Source organism: Artibeus jamaicensis, unplaced genomic scaffold, assembly GCF_021234435.1.
Source record: "Artibeus jamaicensis isolate MK-2021 breed Jamaican fruit bat unplaced genomic scaffold, CSHL_Jam_final contig_1016, whole genome shotgun sequence".
Classification (NCBI taxonomy): Eukaryota; Metazoa; Chordata; class Mammalia; order Chiroptera; family Phyllostomidae; genus Artibeus; species Artibeus jamaicensis.
This window is the reverse complement of record NW_026521195.1, coordinates 8645984-8671020: the sequence shown is the minus strand read 5'-3', so window position 1 is coordinate 8671020 and position 25037 is coordinate 8645984. Positions and strand designations below refer to the sequence as shown.

The 25037-nt window shown below is 42.7% G+C and overlaps 1 protein-coding gene across 8 annotated transcripts in view; it reads right to left on the bottom strand.

The window, feature by feature from the left end:
• PDE1C (phosphodiesterase 1C) overlaps nucleotides 1–25037 on the bottom strand; it is a 382013-nt gene that overhangs the window by 27439 nt on the left and 329537 nt on the right. For 7 of the 8 annotated variants that reach the window (XM_053661833.1, XM_037126507.2, XM_053661810.1 and 4 more), the window contains 2 exons: nucleotides 23162–23392; nucleotides 16447–16524 (listed from right to left, as the gene is read on the bottom strand). In XM_053661833.1, coding sequence (XP_053517808.1) covers nucleotides 16447–16524; nucleotides 23162–23392 — 309 coding nt within the window. Of the gene's footprint in view, nucleotides 1–1629; nucleotides 4064–16446; nucleotides 16525–23161; nucleotides 23393–25037 lie in introns of those variants that run through there. The other variant, XM_053661831.1, reaches the window with a different exon arrangement.

Sequence of the window (25037 nt, the reverse complement as noted above, 5' to 3'; positions counted from 1 at the left end):
TCCAAAGGCCATAGAGAAGTTTTTGTCCTCTCATATACTTGGCTCCGGCAATTCCCCATCCCTTGGGAAAAGCTACTGTGCCCGTGGGGTCCGCCCGCAGATACTTAGAACACGAGCCTTCAGCAACATGCGTGGCACGTGGAGGATGTTGAATAAGCTTCCAGAGGGATCTGGAGTCAATTTGCCCTCACAGGCAGACAGTGAAATTCAATTGGGCAATTCTGTGCGGAAGTCTGGGGCCATGTGCTGGGCCGAGCCCACCGTGGTTCCTGGTAGGATGTATATGATCATGGGATTAGAACCAAGTTTCCAATTGGAAAAAAGATGTTCTTTAGCTTCCCTAAATCTCCTTTATTTGGGGCGTAATACTACATACTCAGGCTTTAATCTCAGAATCTTCTCTATCTTCTAAGGAAAAGATTTTTGTGCTTTTTCTCTTGTTTTCCCCCATACCCCGTGGGGGGTGTGAGGAAGTACTTTCTATCATGTAAATCTGAAATAGAAGGTTAAGAATAGGAGAAAATAGATCCTATATTCTATCTATTTACCTCTCTATCTATCATCTATCTAGCTAAATAAAGGTGACCCATGACAGAAATGATACCAAAATACCAGTATCTTTACTCCCTGAATGTGGGTCACAAAATTAGTTTTTTGGGGTTTTTTTTGTTTGTTTGTAATAAAGATTTTATTTATTTATCTTTAGAGGGGAAGGGAAGGAGAGAGGGGGAGAAACATCAATGTATGGTTGCCTTTCGTGCGTCCCCTGCTGGGAACTGGCCTGCAGGGAATCTGCCTGCAACCCCAGTATGTGCCCTGTCTGGGAATCGAACCGTGCTTGTCTGGTTCACAGGCCCACGCTCAATCCACTGAGCTACACAGCCAGGGCTACTAAATTAGTCTTGATTCCCTTGTCCTGTCTCACACCCTGTAATAGCATTGTTCTTTATTTTTTCTTTCCAGATTTACTAATAAAACTATGGTTCCAGGTAGGGAATATAATACGATGGCTTTAATTCTGCAAATGAAGTGAACAGGTGCACTAGATTATTCTTTGGCTCTGAGATGTTTACATATCATTTTGCTGTTTAACTATACCAACTTCTTAATGGGATCCTGTTAGATGTTTTCAATCGTTTCTTAAAGCTCCAAGGATGAAATGGCAGTGGAAGAAAATCCGCTGGAACTCAGTGGGTTAGAAATGAGTCCCTTGGGTGCTGCCATATGCTATCTGGTAGGGCTCGTAACCCAAGAGAGGTTGGAGCGAGTGAAAGATGGAACGAAGGCCTGCCTAAGGTGGGTCACCACGCGACCAAAACACATCAACAGAACTTGAATGCAGAGCTGTTCAGCAAAATGGGGACCCAAACTCCACTTGTCACTTTCCATCCAGGGACACATATAACTTGGGTTTGTGGGAATGTCCCTACTGCTTTCACCTCAGCCCAGTCAGTTCTTCCAGTCTGGAAGCCCTAGCTTTCCATGTGACAGTGTCGCACTGAGTGAGGTGCCATAATCCAGGCCATGGGAGGGTGTGTGGCTTGTATCACAGCCAGGAAGGTATTTCAAGAGAAGAAAAAGACCATAAAAGTCAGCTCGAATTTTAGAAATACATTATTCCAGTCAACGTGAACTTGGAATCATATTTTAATGTTTTATCAGCTCCAGTATCAATTCACAGCATAATGACACAGCATTGTTTTTGTGCTTTTAGAAAATAGATCAATTTTCATTTTTATCCAATGTCCTTTCAAAACATCTTTTAAATAACATAAAAATAAAAGTTGCTTGGAGCTTTTCTTCTCCACACTGAGAATTCCAAGCAGAGTTCTTTCTATACTGAATGAAATTTTGTTCCCACTCTTTTTTTTTCACCTAATTAATGACTTAAAGCAAATAAAAACCTTTTCATCCCTATTTGTGCTAGAAAAAAAATGGCTATATTCCTGTGTGTATTTTTTACCAAATAGTGTTCAGTCTTACTTGTTAGAATATAAAAGGGAAGCTACAGGCTTTCTATTTTGACTGACTACAAAGCCCAAGGTACAAAAATACAGAACAGAAATGAGGGAAAGGGTTGGGTTCCAAGGTCAAGACATTGGCACATACCAGTTGTACTCTGCCTGCCCCTCCACAAAATCATGCCACCTCTAAGTTTGCCAACTGATGTCCCATGGCCATTGGCAAGTTTGCTTTGACCAGCACAGTGTTTACAAGTTTCTGAATTAGTTGCCAATACTTAGAAATTTGAAGAGGGTTTCAGCCAGATCTCCGATATTTATCTAGGACCCCTGTTCCTATGCAGCGCTGATCCTGGAGCTGACTAGCTGTTGTCCCCTTGGGATAGGACACTTGTTCCTCACTGTCCCTGCAGCTCCCTACTGCCTCACTGGTACCAGGGCCCCTTAAGAGCTGCCCTTTATCAAAATAATTCTGAGACCAGAGGCTTGCTTTACTCATTCCCAGGACCTGCTATGCCCCTGATTTGAATGTGTGGCTACCTTACCTACTGTGATCACTGTTAGGAAAGCAGGGGAAGCTTCCCCTTTCCAGGGGAAGCCTGGAAAAATGTGTGTGATTCCCAGGCTAACCAAAAAGCTGCCCAAAGACCCTCATTCCAAGATCAGTGCATGAGGGGCCTTTAACGGCAGAGTCCTTCTGCTGAGGGGTGTTTCAGCGAGGCAAAGGCATCACAGGTGACAGATACAGTTGCCACATTTCCATCTGAAGAACTACCAACATTCCGCTTTTGTAATGAAAGGATTTTTTAAATGTTTTTTTTTAGTGCTATTCTAAATGTAGAAATTAAATGTACAGTGGGGAACACCCTCGGGCTCTCTTATCTCTGAGCTCTCTTCCTACTGCGAATCCCGCTCCTTCCACATCCACGTGATTCCCCCTTGGAGGGACCCACATGTTCCTTTGTGAACCACAAGTGTGTTTTAAGAATCAGTTTCATCAAATCACACTATTTAGACCCATAAAATCACTTCATGAGCACTCCATGGGACCTCAGTTTTGATCTGGTCTCAAGGGGGCTATATCTTTATTCTCTTCCCAGCCTACATCCACTATTCTATTTTTGATTTGTGCTAAGAAAGTTCTCCTAGCAAGAATTTCTAAGGGCTCACTAAAGTCAAAAGAACTGCCTGGCACACCTCCCTGATACAATTGCCCTCAGCACTTCCCTGAACAGGAAGAAGAGGGATTAAGTCAAAGCACAGACAGCCAAAAGAGGGGGACCGGCCAGTGGCCAAAATTTCAATAACCACTTAGATATGGATGCTGCCCAGTGAAAACACCAGGCTTCCCACCTGAACAATATGGTCGTCGGCGGAAACATTCTGATTCACACGAATGAATGCACAGGTAAAGTAAGTATCACTTAAAGACTGCTAAAGAAAAAAATCTCCTTTTTTATAAAACAAAAAGAATGTCACATTACATAAATGAACAGAAAAACATTAGAACAATTTTATGTCTACAGGGAAGTGGGTGATAAAAGAATATGTATGACTCGGGAGAGGATCAACCAGGGACTGTGACGAAAGCCAGCACGCTGTCTCCACCATCGGCAGCACGTGCAAAAGTCACCACACTCAAAGAAACGCCACGGACAGTAATAACAGAGCAATTACTGTGCTCGCGGCTTTTTCAGGCCTTGCTCAGCACGTCCAGGATGTCCGCTCCCATCAGGCCAGACAGGTGCCTTGAAAGCCAGGGCATTAGCAAAGGATTTAGAGGAAGTCCCTTCGTGATTTGGTTCTGTTTGTGCAAAATCTCGAGTTGTTCTGTTTGCTCTGGGGCTGGGGTGGGGGTGGGGGGTTCCCCCCAAGTTCTAAGACCCCCAAAGCAGCTCCCAGCAAGTCATTTCCTGGGGGCAGGTGGCATGAGAGAAGGCCCAGAACAGGGGGGGGCTCGGTTTTGAAAGTTGCACACCACCCCCAGACATGGGTCTCTGTGCAAGGAGGAGGAGGAGGAAGATGAAGAAGCTCAGCTAAATGACGCAACACACTGGAAGCCTCTTTTACTGTCTGGGACGTGTTTTTTTACTCTTCTGAATCTGAAAAAAAGAAAAAGAAAAAGAAATGTGTCAATGCTGCCTTTCCCCCCTTCTCCACCCTCCAGGTCTGAGGGTGGGGGGGAATCTGAGGGGCAGAAAAAAGGGGGATCTATGACACATTGCAATACTAGTTCTGTCTGTCTCCTTTGGAACAACTGCTCGGTCCACAAGGGGAAAGTCTCAGGGGAGAATTTTACACACTGAGCACATTGGAAGCCTTGACAATTGCTTGAAACTAGATGACCAAACATTTGGCTCATGCAGTATGGATCGTAAGACCCCTTATTCTGTGACCAGGATGACCGTGACAACCAGATCTAGTCCCCTTGCTTCAGAGGTCAGAAATCAGATTCATCCAATCCCAACAATTTCAATACCAAAAACAAGGTTCCTCTATCAGATTCTCATCTCAGCCTCAGAAGAAAGATGGGTCCCCGCGGACTTCACTGCACAGGTGGGTAGACTGACTGAGTTCCCTACTGGACCCGGAGCGCGGTGCGGGAGACAGGGAGGTTCAGAAGAAACAGGACTAAGTGAACGGAGAAGGGTAACACTGGCTTTTCCTCACTGGCCTGCTCTAGCGCATGTAACCTCCGTGGGTCTGGACAGCAAACAAAACCCACTATGATGTTGCTTCCCTAAGCGTCACACGCTGGGCAAGTCACCATGTCTCAGAGTGAGGGTTCTCTCCAGTGCAGGGCTCAGGACCGCAGGGACTTTAAGAAGAATGACATCATCATCTATAGAGATGCTCAGAGTCCTTAGAGAACAAGGACAGTTTGACGTTCAACGTCCAGGAGTAGACACTCTCTTAAATGAGACTTCGTCGAAATTAAGCAGCAAACTAGTTGAGAATCAGTAAAGTCCTTTCTTTTTTAAAAAAAGATTTTATTTATTTTAAAGAAAAGGGAAGCGGGGGAGAAAAAGAGAGAGAGAAACATGGATGTGTAAGAGACCCAGCGATCAGTTGTCTCTCACACGCCCCCAACCGGGGGCCCCCCCGCCCACAACCCAGGCACGTGCCCCCGCTGAGAATGGAACCAGGGACCATTCAGTTCTCAGGCCGGCACTCAGTCCACTGCGCTACACAAGCCAGGGTGAAAAATGAGTTTATAGGTCATGATATTTATTCTTAGATCATAAGTTGAACATCTGCGAGGCAGCCCGCATAAGAATCTGGCACTGGGCTCAAAAATATCTGTAAATACTTTTTCATTTTTCTTCACTTTTTGTTTTGTTTTGTTCTACGGCCTAATTATCGAGCTCAAAGAAGTAAGCAGACTTGGCTGAGTCCCAGAAACTCTACCACGGCTGCCTCCCCCATGGTCAGCTTTCCAGAAAGAACAAAATGGAATGGTGAGCAACAGAAAGAGTGCTAAAAAGATAAATAGAAAAAAAAAAAAAAACCTAGGGAAGAATAAATGTAGTAAAGCCAAACCCAATTTTAGTCTGGTAGAATTTCTGTGGGGCTTACAGGTTTTGTTTTGTTTTTAAAATTGAGAAAATATTAAACACAAAAAAACCATATTATTTTAGGGATAGTTGGTAGGATTTATCCAAGTACAGATTTCACTGTTCTAGGTCATTGACCTAGAACTTCTATTTTAAATGGTTATCACCAAATACCCCAAAGTACGAATGTATGCTTTCCCCGTGCTGTAAGTGATAGAGGATGTGACTAAAGTAGGATTTTTCTAAATTAATTTCATTGCATGTAATACCAATGCAACAGCCCTACTAAGATAGATAGATAGATGGATGGATGGATGGATGGATGGATGGATGGATGGATTAGATAGATAGATAGATAGATAGATAGATAGATAGATAGATAGATAGATACAGATAGAGTAAATTTGTAGGAATATAACTTCCTGCAACCTGCCTATGCCACCTTCTCCTAAAATCTACCACGTGACCCACGCACACAGAATAAGGACAGGGCAAAGGACAGCAGTGCTGAGATTCAACCCTTGTGCTCTTTCTGCATCTTTCCCCTTGACCATAACACGTGTGCCATCCCTGATAATAATGATGATGTCAGACTTTTATTCTCTAATTTTTCTGCCTTCTCCTCCCTTTACATCGTATGGTCTTTCTTTCTAGACATAAAATATGTGAATACCCAGCAATTACATTTCTGGGTATTTTTCTGAAGAAAGCCAAAACACTAAGTCAGAAAGACATACATTCATTGCAGCATTATTTACAATAGCCAAGATATGGAAGCAGCCTAAGTGTCCATCACTTGATGAGTGGATTAAGAAGAAGCGTTGTGTACACACAAGGGAATACAACTCAGCCGTAACAAAGAATGAAATCTTGCATCTGCAATAACATGGATAGACCTAGAGGGTATTGTGCTGAGTAAAATAAGTCAGATAGAGAAAGACAAATGCCAGATGATTTCACTTATATGTGGAATCTGAAAAACAAAATAAACAAACAAGCAGAACAGAAACAGAGTCAGAAATACAGAGAACATTTTGACAGTTGCAAGATGGAAGGGGTTTGGAGGGATCGGCAAAAAAAGTAAAGGGATTAAGAAGTACAAGTTGATAGTTACAGAACAGTCTTAGGGACATAAAGTACAGCACAGGGAATACAGTCAATAATACTGTAATAACTATGCATGGTGTCAGATGGGTACTAGGCTTATTGGGGTGATTGTTTCATAAGTTATATAAATGTCTAATCACTGGGTTGTACACCTGAAGTTTATATAATATTATACGTCAACTGTAATTAAAAAATAAAAAAATATATCTTTAAATATGCAAATTAATTGTCTCTGTTCTTCTGTCCCGCATTGGCCAAGGTATTTCACTGAGACTGCTCTCGGCATTAAACACCTATCACTCTAATGACTGAGGAACCATTAAAACACTCAGCTCTCCAATTACCCCAGGCTGACCCACTCTTCAGAGCTCTGTGAGAGCCAGGCATCAACAGCTCCTGCCCTCCCTCTGGTTCAAGTGACAGTAGAGTTGCCTGCACACAGGAGTTTCGTTTCTGATCAGCCTTTGAATCTGCTCAGCTGGAGAGCCAACAAGAAGCCAGAGATCGTAAAGACTAGGGAAGTCCTTCAGAGAAAGCTAAGTGAAGCTGGAATTTTAGACCTGAGTCATTCTGGCTGTTCATGGTTTTCTCAATTCTCTTCATTCAAGCAAAGCAATAAACTATTTTAAATGAATGAAAATTTATTTTAAAAAACATGTTTTCTCCTGTTTTCCACTGTAGCTCTAGGATACAGAATAAGAAAAATAGATACTATAGAGGACTAATACTTATAAAATACAGATGTCATTACTTGGAGACCAGTCTGCCCTTGGGTGGAGAATGCTAAGAGTAAACACGGTGAGGAATCTTGGACACACGCTCGATACTGCATTTTTAACGGCTCTACTGCCGTGTGCGAGCCTGGGAGAGAAAATGCATGAACCACGGAGACACTGCTGGCTCTGGCTTTGGTGCACTTTTGTTTCAAGGACAGCTGTTATTTTTAAAGACTTTTTCATAACGTTAATAGAGTTTCTTTTGATGAATGTATTGTTACTTGTGTTTTTCCAATCCTTTGCATAGAATCTGACAAAAATATAATTTTTCCTCAGGGGAAAACAGATAAATATTTATTTCTGGAATACTAAGAAGTTATTTTTAATCCTGCATATCAGCATTAAGAAAAAAAATCATGTTTCTCCCCATAGTTCCAAAATTGTAAGCCCCTTCATCAAACCAGTTCCTTTACAAATATGATATTATGCTAAGAGTGTAACAAAATGTCTAGAAGATAGAGTGAAACAACAAAAGCTATCCACCAGTAATCGCAATGGAAAAGTTGTATAAAAAGATTAATTTTGTCATTAAGAAAGAGTACACAATATACTTTTATTTGACATATGTACTATGTAGTTATGGGCTAAGAGACTGGATTCTAAATAGCTCTGTAAAAAGCATTCATTGGCTTTAGAAGTTTTCTTTAGTATAACACAATTTAATTTTTAAAAACTCACCAATCTTATATTATATTATACATACAATTATATGTACTAATATATGTGTGTATGATATATATATATATATATATATATATATATATATCATACACACAATCTCAGCTGCTATTTTGATACCACAAACGTGAATCTCTGTAACACAAAAGTCTACAGGAGAACAACAGCAGTTGCATGTCATCTTGTTTCTTTATAACCCACCATGAGCATATCTATTGTATACCTTCTGTGCAAAGCACTGAGCCTAAAGCTACATGAAGATGCATTGGTTTGAAATAGATGTTTGCAAAAAAAAGGTATCTGCAACTGTTCTGACCCACTGCGACTCAGCAACACTAGAACCATGTGTGAGTAACAGGGTCTGCACTTCCTTGCTCTCGAGAGCATAAGTGCACAGCAAAAGTGAACAAGAAGATTTTTAAATATTTTTTCAAAGATTTCATTTATTTTTATTTTTAGAGAGATGGGGAAGGGAGGGAGAGAGGGAGTGAAACATCAATGTGTAGTTGCCTCTAGCACAGCCCATACTGGGGATATAGCCTGCAACCCAGGCACGTGCCCTGACTGGGGATCAAACCAGTGATGCTTTGGTTTGCAAGCCTGTGCTCAATCCACTGAGCTACACTAGCCAGGGCAAGGAGATTTTTTGAGTTCATCCTATTTGACCACCTACCACCCACATATCATGCATTGGTTAATAGCTTTCCCCCAAATCCACCCCTAAAATGCCACTATGTTGGATTTCAGCATGACTGCACTCAGAGTAACTCTTTTTGCTAGTCAACCAACAGCCCAGCTTCTAAAATTAGCTAGAACGTGACCCTGAAGTCTATCAATCAAAAATTTTAAGCAGCAAAACCTTTTAGAATCTAATGAGTGAGGTCTTATCCAAATGCACAAGAATAACAGACATTGAAAAGTAATACTGCAATTCTTCTCTTGGACAGGGGCATCGAAGTGGGGCATCATTAACATGTGAATTTGTGAAGTAAATGGGCCACAGGCGTGTTCATGGGCAAATGGCTAAGGGAAATGTGATGTCAATCACAGTATATGTGGTTGTGATCACTTATCTTAATGGGGACCCGGGGCACCCCAGATGTTTGGTCCCTGTGAACTCCTAGAAAATAGCCTAAAGGGATGCCAGAGTCTAATGTTGAGGGCAGTTCCTCCATTAAAGAAATAGGCCTACTTTTCGTCAATACACAGAAGGCTGTAATAAGGCATCTTCCCAGAACTAAGAAATAACATTATCCCCTGAGAGGGAAACAAGTCAAAAACCCAAGGCATGGGATTAGCTATTTGTAGAAACTACCCCAAGGCAACAGATGTTGACTTTCATGACAGGAAGAATGGAGAGGTGTACTGCAAATCAATCATTGCTAGAAACACTTAAGCACTGAAGTTTCACAGACTTAACTCTTAAAGTAAATTAGAAATAATTCAAGGTTATTTTTATAGTAGCTCTGTCTTGGGTGTGTGGGGAAAGAACAGGGTGACAGCTGGTGTCCCTGGTGTTCACCATCCTGGACTGTTTTATCCACCACAGTTCACAGTCTAGGCATACCTTCAGGGATGGGGGGTGGAGCTTATGAAAATTAGGTAGGCTATGGTGGGGGGCAGGCAGACAGAAATGAGAAAAGACACAATTTGAGATCATCTGCCTTAAAAACAGATAAGCTTCCTCGGGATTAAAAATCTAGAAATGTAATCAAAGATGACTAAAAGTATGACTAGTCTCATGAAGAATCAAATCACAGGTAATATCCTCTAAGAATGATAATCTGCTCCAAAATGTCAACATATCTGGTGGCTGAATATGTGGTCAAAAAGAGACCGAAGAAGAGGTACCACGAAGGAGCCTCTTAGACTCAGGATATAGGGTGTGCCCCATCCATCCTCCCTGGCAGGTCTACCCCAGTGGTGGAGAAAGACGTATCAGGCTATTCTACCTTGAAGCAACAATTCACCAACCAGCTCCCCTCACAGGCTCAGTTTGCGAAGCAGCCTTCTCATATGATTTGACTTCCCAGGTAGGTTTTCCTTCAGGAGAAAGAAACCCCTGACTGGCCAATTGATGGGAGCATTACTGGGTACATGGAGGATCTCCTTCACATTGTACATCAGTGAATGGGCAGCCCCGCCACACCCTGGTCATCAGGATTCATTTTCATGTCAACAAGTCTTCTGTCACACAACCAACTCTCCATTTACCATCAATATGGAATTCCTTCATCTGCCAACCTTCTTGGCAGGTGTAAAGACCTCCTTGCTAATCTGCAGGCCCCTCTTCCTGTTATCACATATGTTTTGAATGCTCTAGCTGAAGGAATTGCATCGTTTCCCAGATAAGACAGTTTTTACATACAGAATAAAATGAGGAACCACAAAGTGAATTTCACTTCAAAATTCCTGTGTCAAGAATTCTCAAAATTCCACAATCTCTTCTATCACTAAACTGTCTTATGTGTAACTTATACAACACAATTTGGAGTACAAGTATGAACAAAAATGGCAATTAACACCACTCTCCTCTATGACATGTGAACCCAATAGGTTTTGACTAAAATCATATTGGCAGTTGCTTACAAACAAATCAATATTCAAAAAATTGGGAAAAACATAAAAGGAATAAAGAATGCCCTGTAATATTCCTATGTCTGTATTGACTGATTCAAGTATGAGTGAGCTGAAGATGAATGGTTGTGTCCAAGCCTTTCCATGGCTCGGAGTGAACCAATATGCAGCCAACATCAGCTGCAAGTATAACAAGAAGCCCATGGGAAGACACAACATCGATTGGAACAATAAGATGAAAGGAGGCATTAACCATAGGCCAAGGTTTTGATGGGTTTGAAATAAGGCAGTTCTTTACTCTGCCTATATAAAGGCAGCCTAATGCCATTGTCCTGAGTCGTATGCGGAAGCGTAGTTGGAAGAAAGGAGGTGGGTACAATTCCCCGAGACAAGAATACTGGTACCCAGGTGCCCAAGTAGATCCAGATCCTGACAACGGCCTTGACAAACACATGTCTCCTGAGTAATGGTGAGTGCGTTTGTTGCTTCTCAAATCTCTAGACATGAACTTAAGTCTGGGACAGTCTCTACTGTAAGAGTCTCAGTCCTCCCTACACCCTACTTTTTCTCCCTGCACCCTACTTTTTGACTGTTTTCTCTGTATCTGCAGAGCAGGGCATGCCCCCAGGACTGCACAGGCCCATCAACTGCTTACCGCCAATTCCACTGCCAGAAGTCATGATGTTACTTTGGCAAATAAAAATTTTCAACTTTAGTTAAAAATAAGAATGTTATTTTTCACAAATTAGGTGTAGAGGTTCAGACCATATCCTGCCAATTGTTTTTTTAATGACTTGTTACATCACTCTATAGAATGAAAGACATCTAAAAAACTTCAAGTCATTCATTCCATTTACCTATGTACATTTCAAACTAACTTGGTGGGGATCTGCTGGAAGGAAAACAGGAAAAACATGTTCATTTCTTTAGGTGCCTCTGGTGAGCCCTGTGGCAAGTCCAGGTCATGCGATGCCAGTCTCATGAAGAATCAAATCACGGGTAATATCCTCTAATGTATGCAACGGACTTTTAAATCACAAGTAGTTGTTCTATACAAACTAATCAGAATGTTGGCTCTCCTGTCTCTTTCCTTTTTCCTGTACTGAGATTCTGAAGAGGGGAACATAAGCAACGGGAGGAATACTCAGAAGGACTGGACGTAAGGAACACCATTTCCTCACTGAAGAAACGAGCTGACCAAACTGCCCTGAGAGGTTGTTACAAATGCAAAACCCTCTCCCTCTAATGTAAGTTGTGTTTTGATTTCTTTCCACATGGGTTTTCAATTTGACTTTCAATTTGCATTTCCCTAATGATTCCAATGATCTCTTAAGGTGCTTATTCGTTAGCTGAATATCATCTTTGGTGAAATGTTTGTTTAAATCTCTTGCATGTTTTTACTTGAGTTACTTGTTTTTGTATTATTGGATATTGAGATTGACTTATATCCTAAACATAAAAAGAAATATAATATTCTTTTGAAATTATTCTCCTTCCATCTGTGGATTATCTTTTTATTCTCCTAAAGATGGTTTTGATGTTGCAGAGGTTTGTAATTTTTATAAAGTATAATCTATCAGTTTGTTCTTATATGGCTTATACTTTTCTTGTCATACACAGAAAATCTTGGCCTAACCTGAGACCACAAAGAGTTTCTCCTGTATTCTTAACCAGAAGTTTCGTATTTTAAATTTATGTTTATGGTCCTTTTTATGATCATTTTCAGTTAATAATCTGTTTCATGATCTATTTTAATTTAATGTTTGTATCTAATGTGAAGTATAGACAGTTCGTCACTTTGCATATGGATTTTCAGTTGTTCTGTCACCATTTGTTGATGTCTGTCCTTTCCCCACAGAAAGTCCTTTGTCAAAAATGACATGTCCATATGTTATACACACAGATCGAGTTCTGGACTCGCCATCGATCCAGCTGTCTGTCTTGATGCTTGATTACTACAGCTTTGTATGTCTTGAAACCAGGCCCACTTTTCCCTTTTTTTGGCAACTTGCTTTGTCTATTGTGAGTGCTTTGCATTTCCGTATACATTTTAAAATTAGCTTATTAATTTCTACCAAAAAAAGCCTATGAGAATTCCAATTGAGATTACATGGACTCTAGAGATCAATTTAAAGAGAATTTAATCAATCTTTTAGGAGACACAAACAGCGGTTAGTTCATATCTTGGTTAATGCAGTCAGGTAAAGTTAGGAGCAAGTCCTTATTTCAGGGCAACTATAAAAATTAGAATAGGTTCAGGAAGCTAGGGTGTTTCAAGTGTAGCTACAAAAAGAGCCCCCAAAATGATTCATTCATGTGGCACCCCACAGGTCTCTCAATGACACTGTAAAAATTTAGACCCTGTGAGAATCTTGGCTCAGAAGCCCAGATCTTTGTGTGTGAGTGTATTTCTTCCTAAGAGTAAGCAAGGTATTTTCAAAGGATGCTTATCATTTTTAGTTGAATTTATTGGGGTGAGACTGGTTGATAAAACCATAGTGGAATCAAGTGTACAACTCTGTAAAACATTAGCTTCACAGGGATGTTCAACACCTAAGCGAAGTCTCCCATCACCATGTGTTGCTCTTTCGTCCTTTTTCCTGTCTCCCTTCCCTCTTTTCCACCTGGCATTCACCATACTGTTACCTGCATCTGCTTTGTTCTTTTGCTTAATCCCTTCATTTTTTAACCTAGTCCCCTAACCCCTCTTCCTTCTGACAGCTGTCAGTCTGTTCTCTGTATCTGTGCGTCTGTTCTCTATGTTGTTTGTTAATTTATTCTGTTCATTAGATTCCACATATAAGTGAAATCATATGGTTTTTTTTCTTTCTCTAACTGGTTTATTTCACTTAGCATAATACTTTCCAGTTCCATCCAATGCTGTCACAAAGCATGGAGTTCCTTCTTTTTATGGCTGTGTAGTATTCCATTGTGTAAATATACCACAACGTTGTTATCCACTCATTTAGTGCTGGACACTTGGGCAGCATCCAAATCTTGGCTACTGTAAATAATACTGCTATGAACATAGGGGTGCACATATTCTCTTGAATCAGTGTTTTGAGTTTCTCAGATATACTCCCAGAAGTGGAAGTCCTGAATCAAAAGGCAGATCCATTTTTAATTTTCTGCAGTATCTCCATACTGCTTTCCACAGTGGCCACACTAACTTGCATTCCCACCAAGAGTGCACAAGGGCTCCATTTCTCCACATCCTCGCCAGCACTTGTTGTTTGTTGATGTGTTGATGATGGCCATTCTGACAGGTATGAGGTGATATCGCATTATGGTTCTAATTTGCATCTCTCAGATGATTAGTGATGTTGACCATCTTTTCATATGTCTACAGGCCATGTGTCTGTCCTCTTTGGAGAAGTATCTATTCAGGTCTTTTGCCCATTTTTTAATTAAACAAATTCTTTGTTCTCTTGGTGTTGAGTTGTACAAATTCTTTATAGGTTTTGGAAATTAACCCCTTATTGGATGTTTCATTCATTCTTTGCAGTCAGTCAGACAGTTAGTGCTGCAGGCACCTGACAGAGGTGACACACACGTGCTCTGTGCGCACAAAGCCAGGGTGTCCTTTACCCTTCAGCACACGCTCCCCCCCACCCCGCCCCGAGGGCCTCCACTCAGTGGAGTTTGTGAATCACCAGCTCTTGTCCACTTCTACCGAATTTCTTTCTAAATGCATAGAATGTTGAACCTCTGAACCCCAGTGGGTTTGATCACCCTGCGCACTGAACTGTGCTTGGGTACATCCTCTCAAAAATTAGAGCTGGTCACCATCGTTTCCCAGGGGTTGGATCAGGGCTCAGGGCGTAGAGATAGTTAAATTGACCCCCACAGTCATCACATATAATAGGGTCTATTAAAAAGGAATATTCAAAATGTATCTAGTTGTTACTAGATAGGTTTTTTAAAAGTTAATACATATATTAACCTATATACCATTAAAAAAGTTCTGAAGTACTTTGCTTTGATGACCAAAGGGGAAGGGGTAGGTGAGACTGATCAGATTCTTTGCTAGTTCACGCCACCAAGAATTAGCTTTAGTGCTGGTAAAGATTCTGGGCTAAGACCACAGCAACTAAAGCTCAGTGATCCCAGTACTGATGGTAACAAAGCAGTGATAATGACTGATGTCACCTCAGTCCATCAATGAAATTAAAATACAAAGTTGTTCACACCCCAGTTTGGGCACAAACCTGAAAGTGCATGAATATACCAGACCCCATCTGAAGCAGTGGAAGGTTGCAGTTACAAAGGGATACGTGGACAGATGTTAGGAAATGTCTCTTCTTTACTTACTGCATCTGTTCACTGCCCCATGGAATCAAGAATCCAGCTCACTAAACAGTGAAGCCTTATACTTACTTGTATAATGGAACATAACATCAATTTCATCACCCCCACACACACAAAAAAACCTGTGTATTTTATATACTTAGGAGCAAATATTTGGGGTTTAAAAGGGTACAGGTAAAATAAAAGTGCTTAAGGAAGATAATAAAATTCAATCCCAATCCCCACATAACAACATTCTAATGGATATTTATAGCACAATACAAAAATGTAACAAAATTCAAGATTCCATATTAAAGATTTGGGACTTGGTCTGGTGTTTCGGCTTTGTACTGTAGGAATTCAGATGGGTCAAGGTGCTGGGTACAGGATGGGCGAGGTTTTCAGGTGACATGCTCAGAGCTAACACCATTCACTACCATGTACTTTCTGGTTTGTGTTAACCTTGCCTGGGAGCTAACGATATACAGCATAAAGTCTCTGGTACTTGAACAAACTTCACCCCTGACAGAGTCTGGTAAGACGATTCTATATATCTCCACATAATTCACAGCTTAGTACGGTCATGGAAGGATGGCATGTTTAGTAGGTAAGAGGTTTTCGTTCGCACAACTTGGCAAAAAATTACCCACGTCTGTGATAAGACACTGGACTGAATTATTTGAACGATCTTAGAAAACATTTTTGAGACTAATTTCCTGCCTATGAGTGTGAGTGACAAGCTGTGTTCGAATGTCTTCCTATCCCGCAACCTGACTACCAGCACCGGTTCCTCTGTGGCATTATCACCAAACTGGGCAAAGAGGAGGGTGTAGTATTTCCTGCAGGGTCTCCAGGGAGGGAAGATTCAGCAAGTCTGGGTGACAGTTCAAAGTCTGGAGGGTAATATCCTTTGAACTCTCAGGGCTGAGACAGAGTGGGATGTTGGTCAAGTAGCGCATGAAGCCCATCACAAGGCCGGTTCTGACTGGTTCTGGTTCTAACTGGTTTGGGGGCACTGCCCTGTGTTCTATAGCTCTGCCCTTCTTCAGTGTGCGCCCCCCTCACATAAGGAAAACACTGCACACACTCCTACGCTTGTTTCCACCAACAATCATAACTCACTGAAGGTTTAAAAAAATGAAGAAACTGAAAACATGGCACATTGCTCATTTGTATTGCACAATTTACAATCAGCCACTCATGTGCCATTCCATTATAGTGAGCAAGTCCAGAATCAACTTTTCATAAAGTTTGCAGTAAACAGTGGCAGTGGGAAAAGGCAATATGAATGCATTTGTGATGGAGAAAGTGTGGTGGAGGGAAGAGATGCAACAATAATTTGTAAGTTATTGAAAAAGGAATAACAGTGCTCCTTAAATATAGTGTTTTTGCAAGGTATAATATAAGAACATATTAATAACCAGGACTTCAATTTCAGGTACAATTCTAACAAGCTGGCATTAAATGGCACATTTATAGAAAACGAAATGAGAATTATGCCCTTACCATCTGTTTTCTTTGACTCATTCCCGACGTTGGACTGATCCTTCTTGTCTGCCTTATTTTTACCATTTTTCAAGTCACCTGAAAGTAAAAGATGACAAAAACAGAATATGTAGACCCCTAAGGAGGAAGTCATAAACATCCTTAAACCTGTGAAGATAAAAACAAATGGGAAAAAGTACAGCATCGTTTTGGTCACTAGGGGGCACATGTCTGAGTATAAATATCCTCCAAACCACAGACTAGGTCCTGGAAATGAAGGTTGAAAGTTCCTGTTAAACAAGGTTGTAGTTAAGTCAGTGGTGTTTATCCTCAATGAGGCTGGTGTAGAGCGAGGAGAAGCCTGGGTTAAGTGTAAGTTATGGCGGTTAACAGCTTTTTAACTTTCATGTGTCTCACTCTCCACATCTGCAGAAGGGGATGTTAGTGTCTACTTTGGAGGCATAAAGACATACGGAGAAATGCATTTTAAGTGTCGAGCGTGGCATCTGACATCACTCGATGACAGTTGTTATTGTTCTAAACCAGTTATAAATGCCATTCTAATCAAGGAGTTCATTGAAATATAACTTGTAAAAGTTAAAAAAAAACAATGTGTACAAAAACCAAATGAAAATGGCAAAAAAACCACATTTAAATTTATGAGAGAATGAGTCAAATAGTAAGGAGGGTTCCAGAAGTATTTAAGAAACGGAGTACTTATAGGTATTTTAGAATTACATTAAATAAGATTGCTAGCTTAGAGACAAACCTGGTTATATACTATAAGTCAATAAAACCATAACCTTTGAGGTTATCTCCTCTACCAGCCAAAAGTCTATAAGTTAGCATATAGCTTCACCGTACCTGGGCTTGAATCAAATAGTAGTGACAAAGTGAAACAAAGTCACATTGTCCTAGAATAGGGGTCAGCAAATTATGGGCCCCGAGCATATCTGGCCTGCTATCTGTCTTTGGAAATAGAGTTTTATTGGAACATGGCCACACCGATTCACTTATGTATTGCCTACGGCTGCTTTCACACCGCAGTGGCAGAGCTGAACAGCTGCAAAGGAGACACACAAACCCTCGATAAACACTCCCCAAGTGGGTCTGCTCATCAGTATGCCAGTGTGGCACAGAAAAACATGGCACCCCGCTCCCCAGGTTATTCTTTCCAATTTTGGGTGTTTTTCTTACCAAGTACTAATAGCTTTCTTTTTAGCCTAAATAAAACCAAGGCTACATTACCACTAAAATACTTGTACTTATTGAAGCAAAAAGAGCCTAATAATAATTGCAACCAGAAAGGAGCAAGCAGGGCCCAAGATATATCGATCTGTTTTGTTTTCTCTGTGCCAGGCAGTGTGCTGAATGCTTCGCAGACATCACTCCATTAAATCTTGTAACAAGCCCATTATGAAGGTGCTGTTATTGCAAGGAGGCAAAATCATTAATGTTTAATTCACTAAATGATCAGTCTGCTGAATAACAAACTCATCAAATGATGGAGGATGTTTTCCAAGCTGGAGTTTTCCTCCACCGCGGCCACCCTGTCACACACGGGTCAGTCCACGTGCTGAGGGCAGTGACTGCCCGCCTGCCTGTGCTTCACACACTGCCCCGCCTCTGCCCCTGGTCTTGCATGTGGGTCTCCCCCGGCAGTGACGCTGCTCCTCTTGTCTACCGTAGACCTGACATCTGTCTGACACTTTTGGACAAATGGCCAATTCATCTTTCCACAAAGTGATTTTGCTTAAATCAACTTGTAAAGAATTGATGTGCAATTAAAACTACAATGAGATACCACTTCACACCAGTCAGAATGGCCATCATAAACAAATCAACAAACAAGTGTTGGCAAGGATGTAGAGAAAAGGGAACCCTAGTGCACTGTTGGTGGGAATGCAGATTGGTGCAGCCACTGTAGAACAGTATGGAATTTCCTCAGAAAACTAAAAGTTGACCTGCCTTTTGACCCAGCAATTCCACTGCTGGGATTATATCCTAAGAACCCTGAAACACCAATACAAAAGAACCTATGCACCCTAATGTTCAGAGCAGCACAATTTATAATCGCCAAGTGCTAGAAGCAATCTAAGTGCTCATCAGTAACTCAGTGGATAAAAAAAACTATGGTTCATTTACACAATGGAATTCTACGCAGCAGAGAGAAAGAAGGAGCTCCTACCCTTTGCAACAACATGGATGGAACTGGAGAGCATTATGCTGAGTGAAATAAGCCAGGCGGTGAGGGACAAATACCATATGATCTCACCTTTAAATGGAACCTAATCAACAAAAGAAAAAAGCAAGCAAAATATAACACTGAAATTAAGAACAATCTGACAGTAACCAGAGGGGTAGTAGGAGGGGATAATGGGAGGAAGGGTTTTTAGGAACTACTATAAAGGACACATGGACAAAACAAGAGGGGTGGTGGGTGGAATCAAAGGAGGGAGGTGAGTTTGGCTGGGGTACAGGGGAGTAGGGTGCGGGGAAAATGCAAACAATTGTAATTGAACGACAATAAAATAATAATAATAAAAAGTACTGATGTGAAACTCCTATCATCTCCACTTTATGGTGCTGGAAGCCACAGCATAAACAGAGCAATTCACCACAACAGACCCAGATGTGTCTGATTCTAGAGGCCAGGCTCCCAACGGCTATATTCTGCAACTTCCCGATGAAGCTCGAGATTTAGATTTCAAGCTTCTGTTGATGTTGCCATTTCTAAATGCCTTTGGCCTTCAGATTTATAAATGGTTACCTAAGGCAAATTCCAGACCAGTTTGACTGAGGTGTATTCTACAAAATAAGTACTTTTAATGAAATGTGAAAAATCCTAAACTAAGTTAGAGGCCAATAAACCCTCTACTTCCTCTTATTCTTAATTCTGAAATAGGAGGTACTGGCTGGAGGCATGGAGGGGAAGGGCAGGGCACAAGCAGGGGGAGTTTAGGGAAAGGGGGTGGTCATTACCTTCTACCACCACCAGTGATCAGAAGAGATGAATTTCCCCTGAGGTACAATGACATAGGCTTGTCTTGCCTGTGTCTTGTCTGTATACTTGCTTGTCTCTGTTATAAGGGAGGAGGGATGGACGCGAGGATCTTGAGCCTTGTAATCAAACTAAATTCCCTGCAGGAAAATGACCTTTCTGGACGAAATGAGCCTTCAGACCCCTGATGCACCCTGCCTTAAGCCTTCCAGTTGCCCTGGACTGCAGCTTTACCCACAGCTGCGGCAAGGTCAGGATGTCTTCCCGAAGCCAGCAGGAGTGGGTCAACCTGCCAGATGCTAGCCAGCAGCCTGCAGCAGCCTGCCTTCCCCTGGGTCAGGGCTGGGGGGGGGGCTGAGGTGGGGATGGGCCCTGAGGGAGACCAAAGTTTAGAAAATCCCATAATTGCTGCTATAGGACCAAACCCCTAGAACCTCACTCAACCAGTGTCCCTCAGCTCTAACCTGGCAATATCTTGGACAGCCACAAAGAAGGGTGCCAGGAAAGCGACAGACACTTATTTGATAACGTTTCTCGAATGAAACCCATTAGGTAGTTCCCAAAGGGTTGTATATGGAATAATGGCCTATGTGAGCTGCTACCCAATAAGCAGGGCAAACAAAACAGCCTTCCTGTGCCGTTATAAATCATCTTAATTAGGCTGCTGCAACACAGTCCTGCACCACCATCAGCCTTTCTGATTATTGCTCTAAATTGATTGCTTTCCCCACCTCTCATTTTATACTTAATTTTTAAGGGAAATGGTGGACTTTCACTCACTTTGGAACTATACACAGTTGTGAAATTCACCTGGCCCCTGATTTGTCTCTTTCAGGCCCCTCCCCAACCATCTTCAGAATAAATCACTGCCCCCTCTGTCCCTCTGGGTATTTGTTTGTCCCCACCTCATGGAGTCCAGGGCCCTCTTTGTGACCAGGAGGTTCATGTTTACTGGCTTCTCTCCCTGCCTGGACCAGGATTGGCAAACCTTGGCCCGTGGGCCAAACTTGGCCCAGTTTCATGTGGCCCACAAACTAAGAATGGTTTTTACCCTTTTTAAAAGTGCTTATGGGAAAGAAAGAAGAATATGTCACAACATGTGCAAATTATATAGAATTCAAACCTCGATTTCCATAAAGTTTTATGGGAACATTAACTGTTTGTGTATTACTTGTGGCTGCTTTCGCCTGGGGACAGAAGCACTGAGCAGCTGCCATGGAGACCGTGTGGCCTGCGAAGCCTGAAATATTCACCGTTGGTCCTGTGCAGGAAGAGTGCGCTGACCCCTGGAACAGACGGATGAGGAGGCTCCTGGGGACAGCTGCTGAGCCCCGAGAGCTCCCCTGTTTCTCGCTCGCCTCAGCGACACCAAGACATGCAGCTGCAGAGACAGGCTGACTGTGGAATTCAGGCCTGGGGCTCCCACAGACCTGAACTGGACCCGAACGCCCTTCTTACTGGTTGCGTGACCTTATACAAGTGATCTAACCTCTCTGAATCTCAGTTTCCTTGCCTGAAAAAAATAAAAAATAAAAAACCAACTATGGGAAAGACTGTATGTACTGCACAGCGTGGGCAGGATTTTTAAATGATTTACTGCACATGAAATATCCTGAACAATGTCTGGCATGTGGTAAGTATTCACTAAATGGGAGCAATATTATACTGCCTGATTTTACTACAGAAAAGACATATTTAACCCATGCTCCTAAAATAAACAAAGTCAAGAAGGAACACGTCTTGCCTCTCTCACCAGCCTCTCTCTGCTCCTCCTTTGTGAAGGACAGATGCGCCCAGAAGCAGGAGCTGCCTACTCAGCTCAGCCGCGTCACCCATTTGCCCAGCTCCCGGCCCCTTCAAGGTGTGTTTTCCACGAGAGATGCACCATTTCTGCCACTCCAGAAGCAGCCTGCTGGGTGCTGGTGCTGGGTGCTGGGTGAGAGTGGCATGAGGGGCGTGTCCTGAGCTCGCCTGCCCCGCCAAGGTCTGGTTGGCTGAGCCCAGTTCAGGGAGGATGTCGAAGAAGCCTGTATGCTCCACAGACCAAGACCACATTTTCCAATTCAGCTCCAGTTCTAGCGGAACTAATACTGTGAGCACTAGCTTTCTGAGTCTGGTGCTTCTGTCGGCTGGTTCTGACCCTGGGAGGGGAAGAAGAATTCTGCAGAGCTCCCTAAAACTCCAACAGGGGTATCATAAATTCTTATTAAACTGAGCATATTTTCTGGACTATGATGCACCTGAGTACAAAGCAAAGTAGCTACAAGCAGTTTCTGAAACCAGGCTGCCTTCCCTGACACCTGCAGGGGTCATGGGAGCTGCCTGAGGCAATTTATGCAACATCCTTGAACTTGACATGGGATATTATCAGTAATATAGGCATTAAAATACTGTTTTCTGATTTCACATTTATATATATTAATTGGAAAAATAATTGGAGAGAGTTGTGCTAAGCACTTCTACATACTATTGTTTACTCAAGCTGCACTGAACAATAGCTAGAGCACCTGGCCCTAGCAGGCAGGTCAGAGAATGACTATGTAAGGAGAGAACTTAAAACCGCCCCTGGTGTAGAGTTAATGCTATTTATTCTATTGCATTGTTTTGGCTGTCATTGTTATTGAAAGTTGACAAGTGGCCCATGCACAACTTGCAGACAGAGTGGAAGGTGAAGGGGCCCAGCAGAAGCCACCAAGCAGTGAGAGGCACAGCTAGGACTTGAATCCAGGCACGTTTGTTTTCCTGCCAAACTCTGTTGCTGCAACCTGACACCTGAAAGCTTCGGAGACTGAACTTCCTGCCCTTCCCTAGACAAGGTAACCCCTTCACAGTGGGGCTCCCTGTGCCTCATTTGACCAGAAAACTTCAGGACTTCAAAATGCAGCTCAGACATCACCTTCTCTTGAAGCCTTCCCTGACATTCACCCCAATCCCGCAATCCTCTAATCCAACAGCACCACGTCTCTTTGTATGTGTCCCTTGGGCACTCATCAGCGATGCCACCACTGCTCCTGGCTCGCATTGTCCTAGAATTAACCTCTAAGAATGTCTACCTCCCCCTATGAAATCATGGACTTCAGGTGGCTTTTCCATTTCTAAATCCCTAGTGCCAAGCACAGTGGCTGGTGCAGTTGTTACTCAATAAACACTTGTTGCATTAAATAAAAGAACCCAGCAACTGTTTGCACATCCCAGTTTGCCCTCGACTGTTCCAGTTTTAAAACTGAAAGCCCTGCATCCCAGGAAACCCCTCAGTCTCAGGAGAAGTGGGCTGGCTGGTTAGCCCAGTGCGTATCCTAATTCAGCTGCAGATACAGGGACTTTGGTTCCAGGAACTATCGGCAGACTGAGGCCCAGCCCTGCTAGGGGAGGGTGGACATGGGACACTGACCTCCCAGCCACCCTCTTTTGGCTGCAAGCACTCAGGATTGGGCTGGGACCGTTAGTAGTCATTTCCCCAGTGGGCACATAGGCACTGGTCAGTCTCCAGAACAACAGGAAGGGCCTCCCAAAAATAAATCTCCCCCAGCAAGAACGGCCCAGGCTGCTCCTGACCGGGTGATGATGATGGATCCACAGTCCAGGGAGGCGGGGCCAGCAGCAGCTAGACCTGGGGAAGCCCCACCCTGTGAGCTGTCCTCCTTGGCAGGCACAGTGGTCCTCCGGTCTCCACTCACCATTCACCGTGTCATTAACACCCGGAAGAGAGCCCGTCCCCGGGGCAGTGCCACTCACCATTCCGTTGCTTTTCTCCCGACGATTTCTCAGCTTTGGAGTTTTTCCCAGGAGAGCTGTTGCTTTTGTTGGGGCGCGTCCCATTGACCTGACTCGGAGCTGCCCTGGACATCTTCTTCTCCGCCCCGCCAGCTGCACCGTCCTCTGCCTGGTTCCCGGCTTCCGTTTCCTTTTGCTTCTCCTCGGCCGCCAGGCGGGCCTTTTCCTCAGCTTCCTTCTTGGCCTTCTCCTCTGTGTCCAGGCAAGACAGGGACGGCGTGGAGAAGATAAAGACAGGTCACACCATTAGGAGAATTGCGTCTTTGCCCCAAACCTACTATTAGCATTGGCAATAATACACTAAAATGACCTAAGTTGCTACTGGGGTGTTTTGGGTTTATTTTTCACAATGGCATTTATATTCAAGAAAAAAATAAAGTTGGGTCATAGTTATGTTATTTCTGGAATCAGTGGGTTGGAAGAGAAGATGGGGGGAAGTAATAATCCTGATAAGCAATAAAACAATATTGCACCTCTCCTGCCCTTACCTGGGCCTGGCTCAGATGTGCTCCTAATACAGTATGGGATTTTCATTCATCCTGTCCTTCACTCATCCATCCATCCACCCAAACCGATACCCTGGCCTCACCCCAGGCAAAACAAATCAGATTCTGGAGGGAGGAGAGCAAAGCTAGGATATTGTAAATGTTCTCCAGATGATTCCAACACACACACAGGGTCAACAAGCACTGATTTGAATTTAAATGATTGCCATGGGATATTGTGTGACATTCTACTTTCCCAACAGGATGCATTTTTAATTTACAACAAAAAGGTAAAGAAAGATGTCTTTCCCAAATAACATAATTATGTGCATATGTCGTATACTATGTCTTCTGATGTCTACAGAAGGTACAACTAAAGAGTAAGACAATGACTTGCAGGAGAAGGTGGTGAGCTGGCATGCTCTGCAGACTGCCGGCCACAGAAGGCCTGCTAGAACGTTCATCCAGACTTCCTCTTGTCTTTCTGTAGTGCCCCAAGGACAAAGGTCAAATGTCACCTCCACCCTGAATTCCCAGGGCTTGGTATGGCAGCTGACACACAGCGGATGCTCCTGGAGCATTTGTTGACTCCATGAAAGGTACACAGTGGGGATTCACCGTCTCTGCCAAAGAGCCTGTCTTGTACATATTCTAGCGTCGGCCCTCCAGAAGGGTGTAAAGAACAGAGCATACAAACATTAAGTCCTATGCTGACAGGGTTTATCCATCGGATGAACGTTGGTTTCCTTAACCACTCACGTGGTGAGGAAACAAATGACTGTGCTTACTCTGCAGAGAGGGAAACTGAGGCTGGGGGAAGAGAATTTATTCATAAGAGAAAATAATTTATAACCCCCTCACAGAACCTCCACTGAAACTGTGGCAAACTTTCAGCATTCAAAACATCCCCAAGTTAAACATAATTGTGGTTAAAAACTGAAGATGTTAAAGTCTGGTTTGCAGCAAAAGAGCATCAGATATTATCTGAGCAAGAAAAATTCACTTGACAACTGAGTCAGACCAATTTTCTACGGGAAATCTAGCAAAAACATGAAAACTGGGCAGGGGGCACATTTCAGAAACAAATCTGTTCCTGCTCAACGACAGCTGACAGCAGGCAATTAATATTTAAATTAACGAGTGGTAGCTCTCATGACATCATAATCAACTACGTGATTCCCTTCCCTGCAGCAGTCACGCTCCACGAGGGCAGCTCTGCATCACCCTTCACTTTCTCTACCTCCTCCTCTTCCTCTTATTTCTCAAATGTCTAATATTAGTGTGATCAACCATCAGCACTCAAAGTGATATCACTCAAAACAAGTAGACAGAAACAAGTATACACCTCAGTA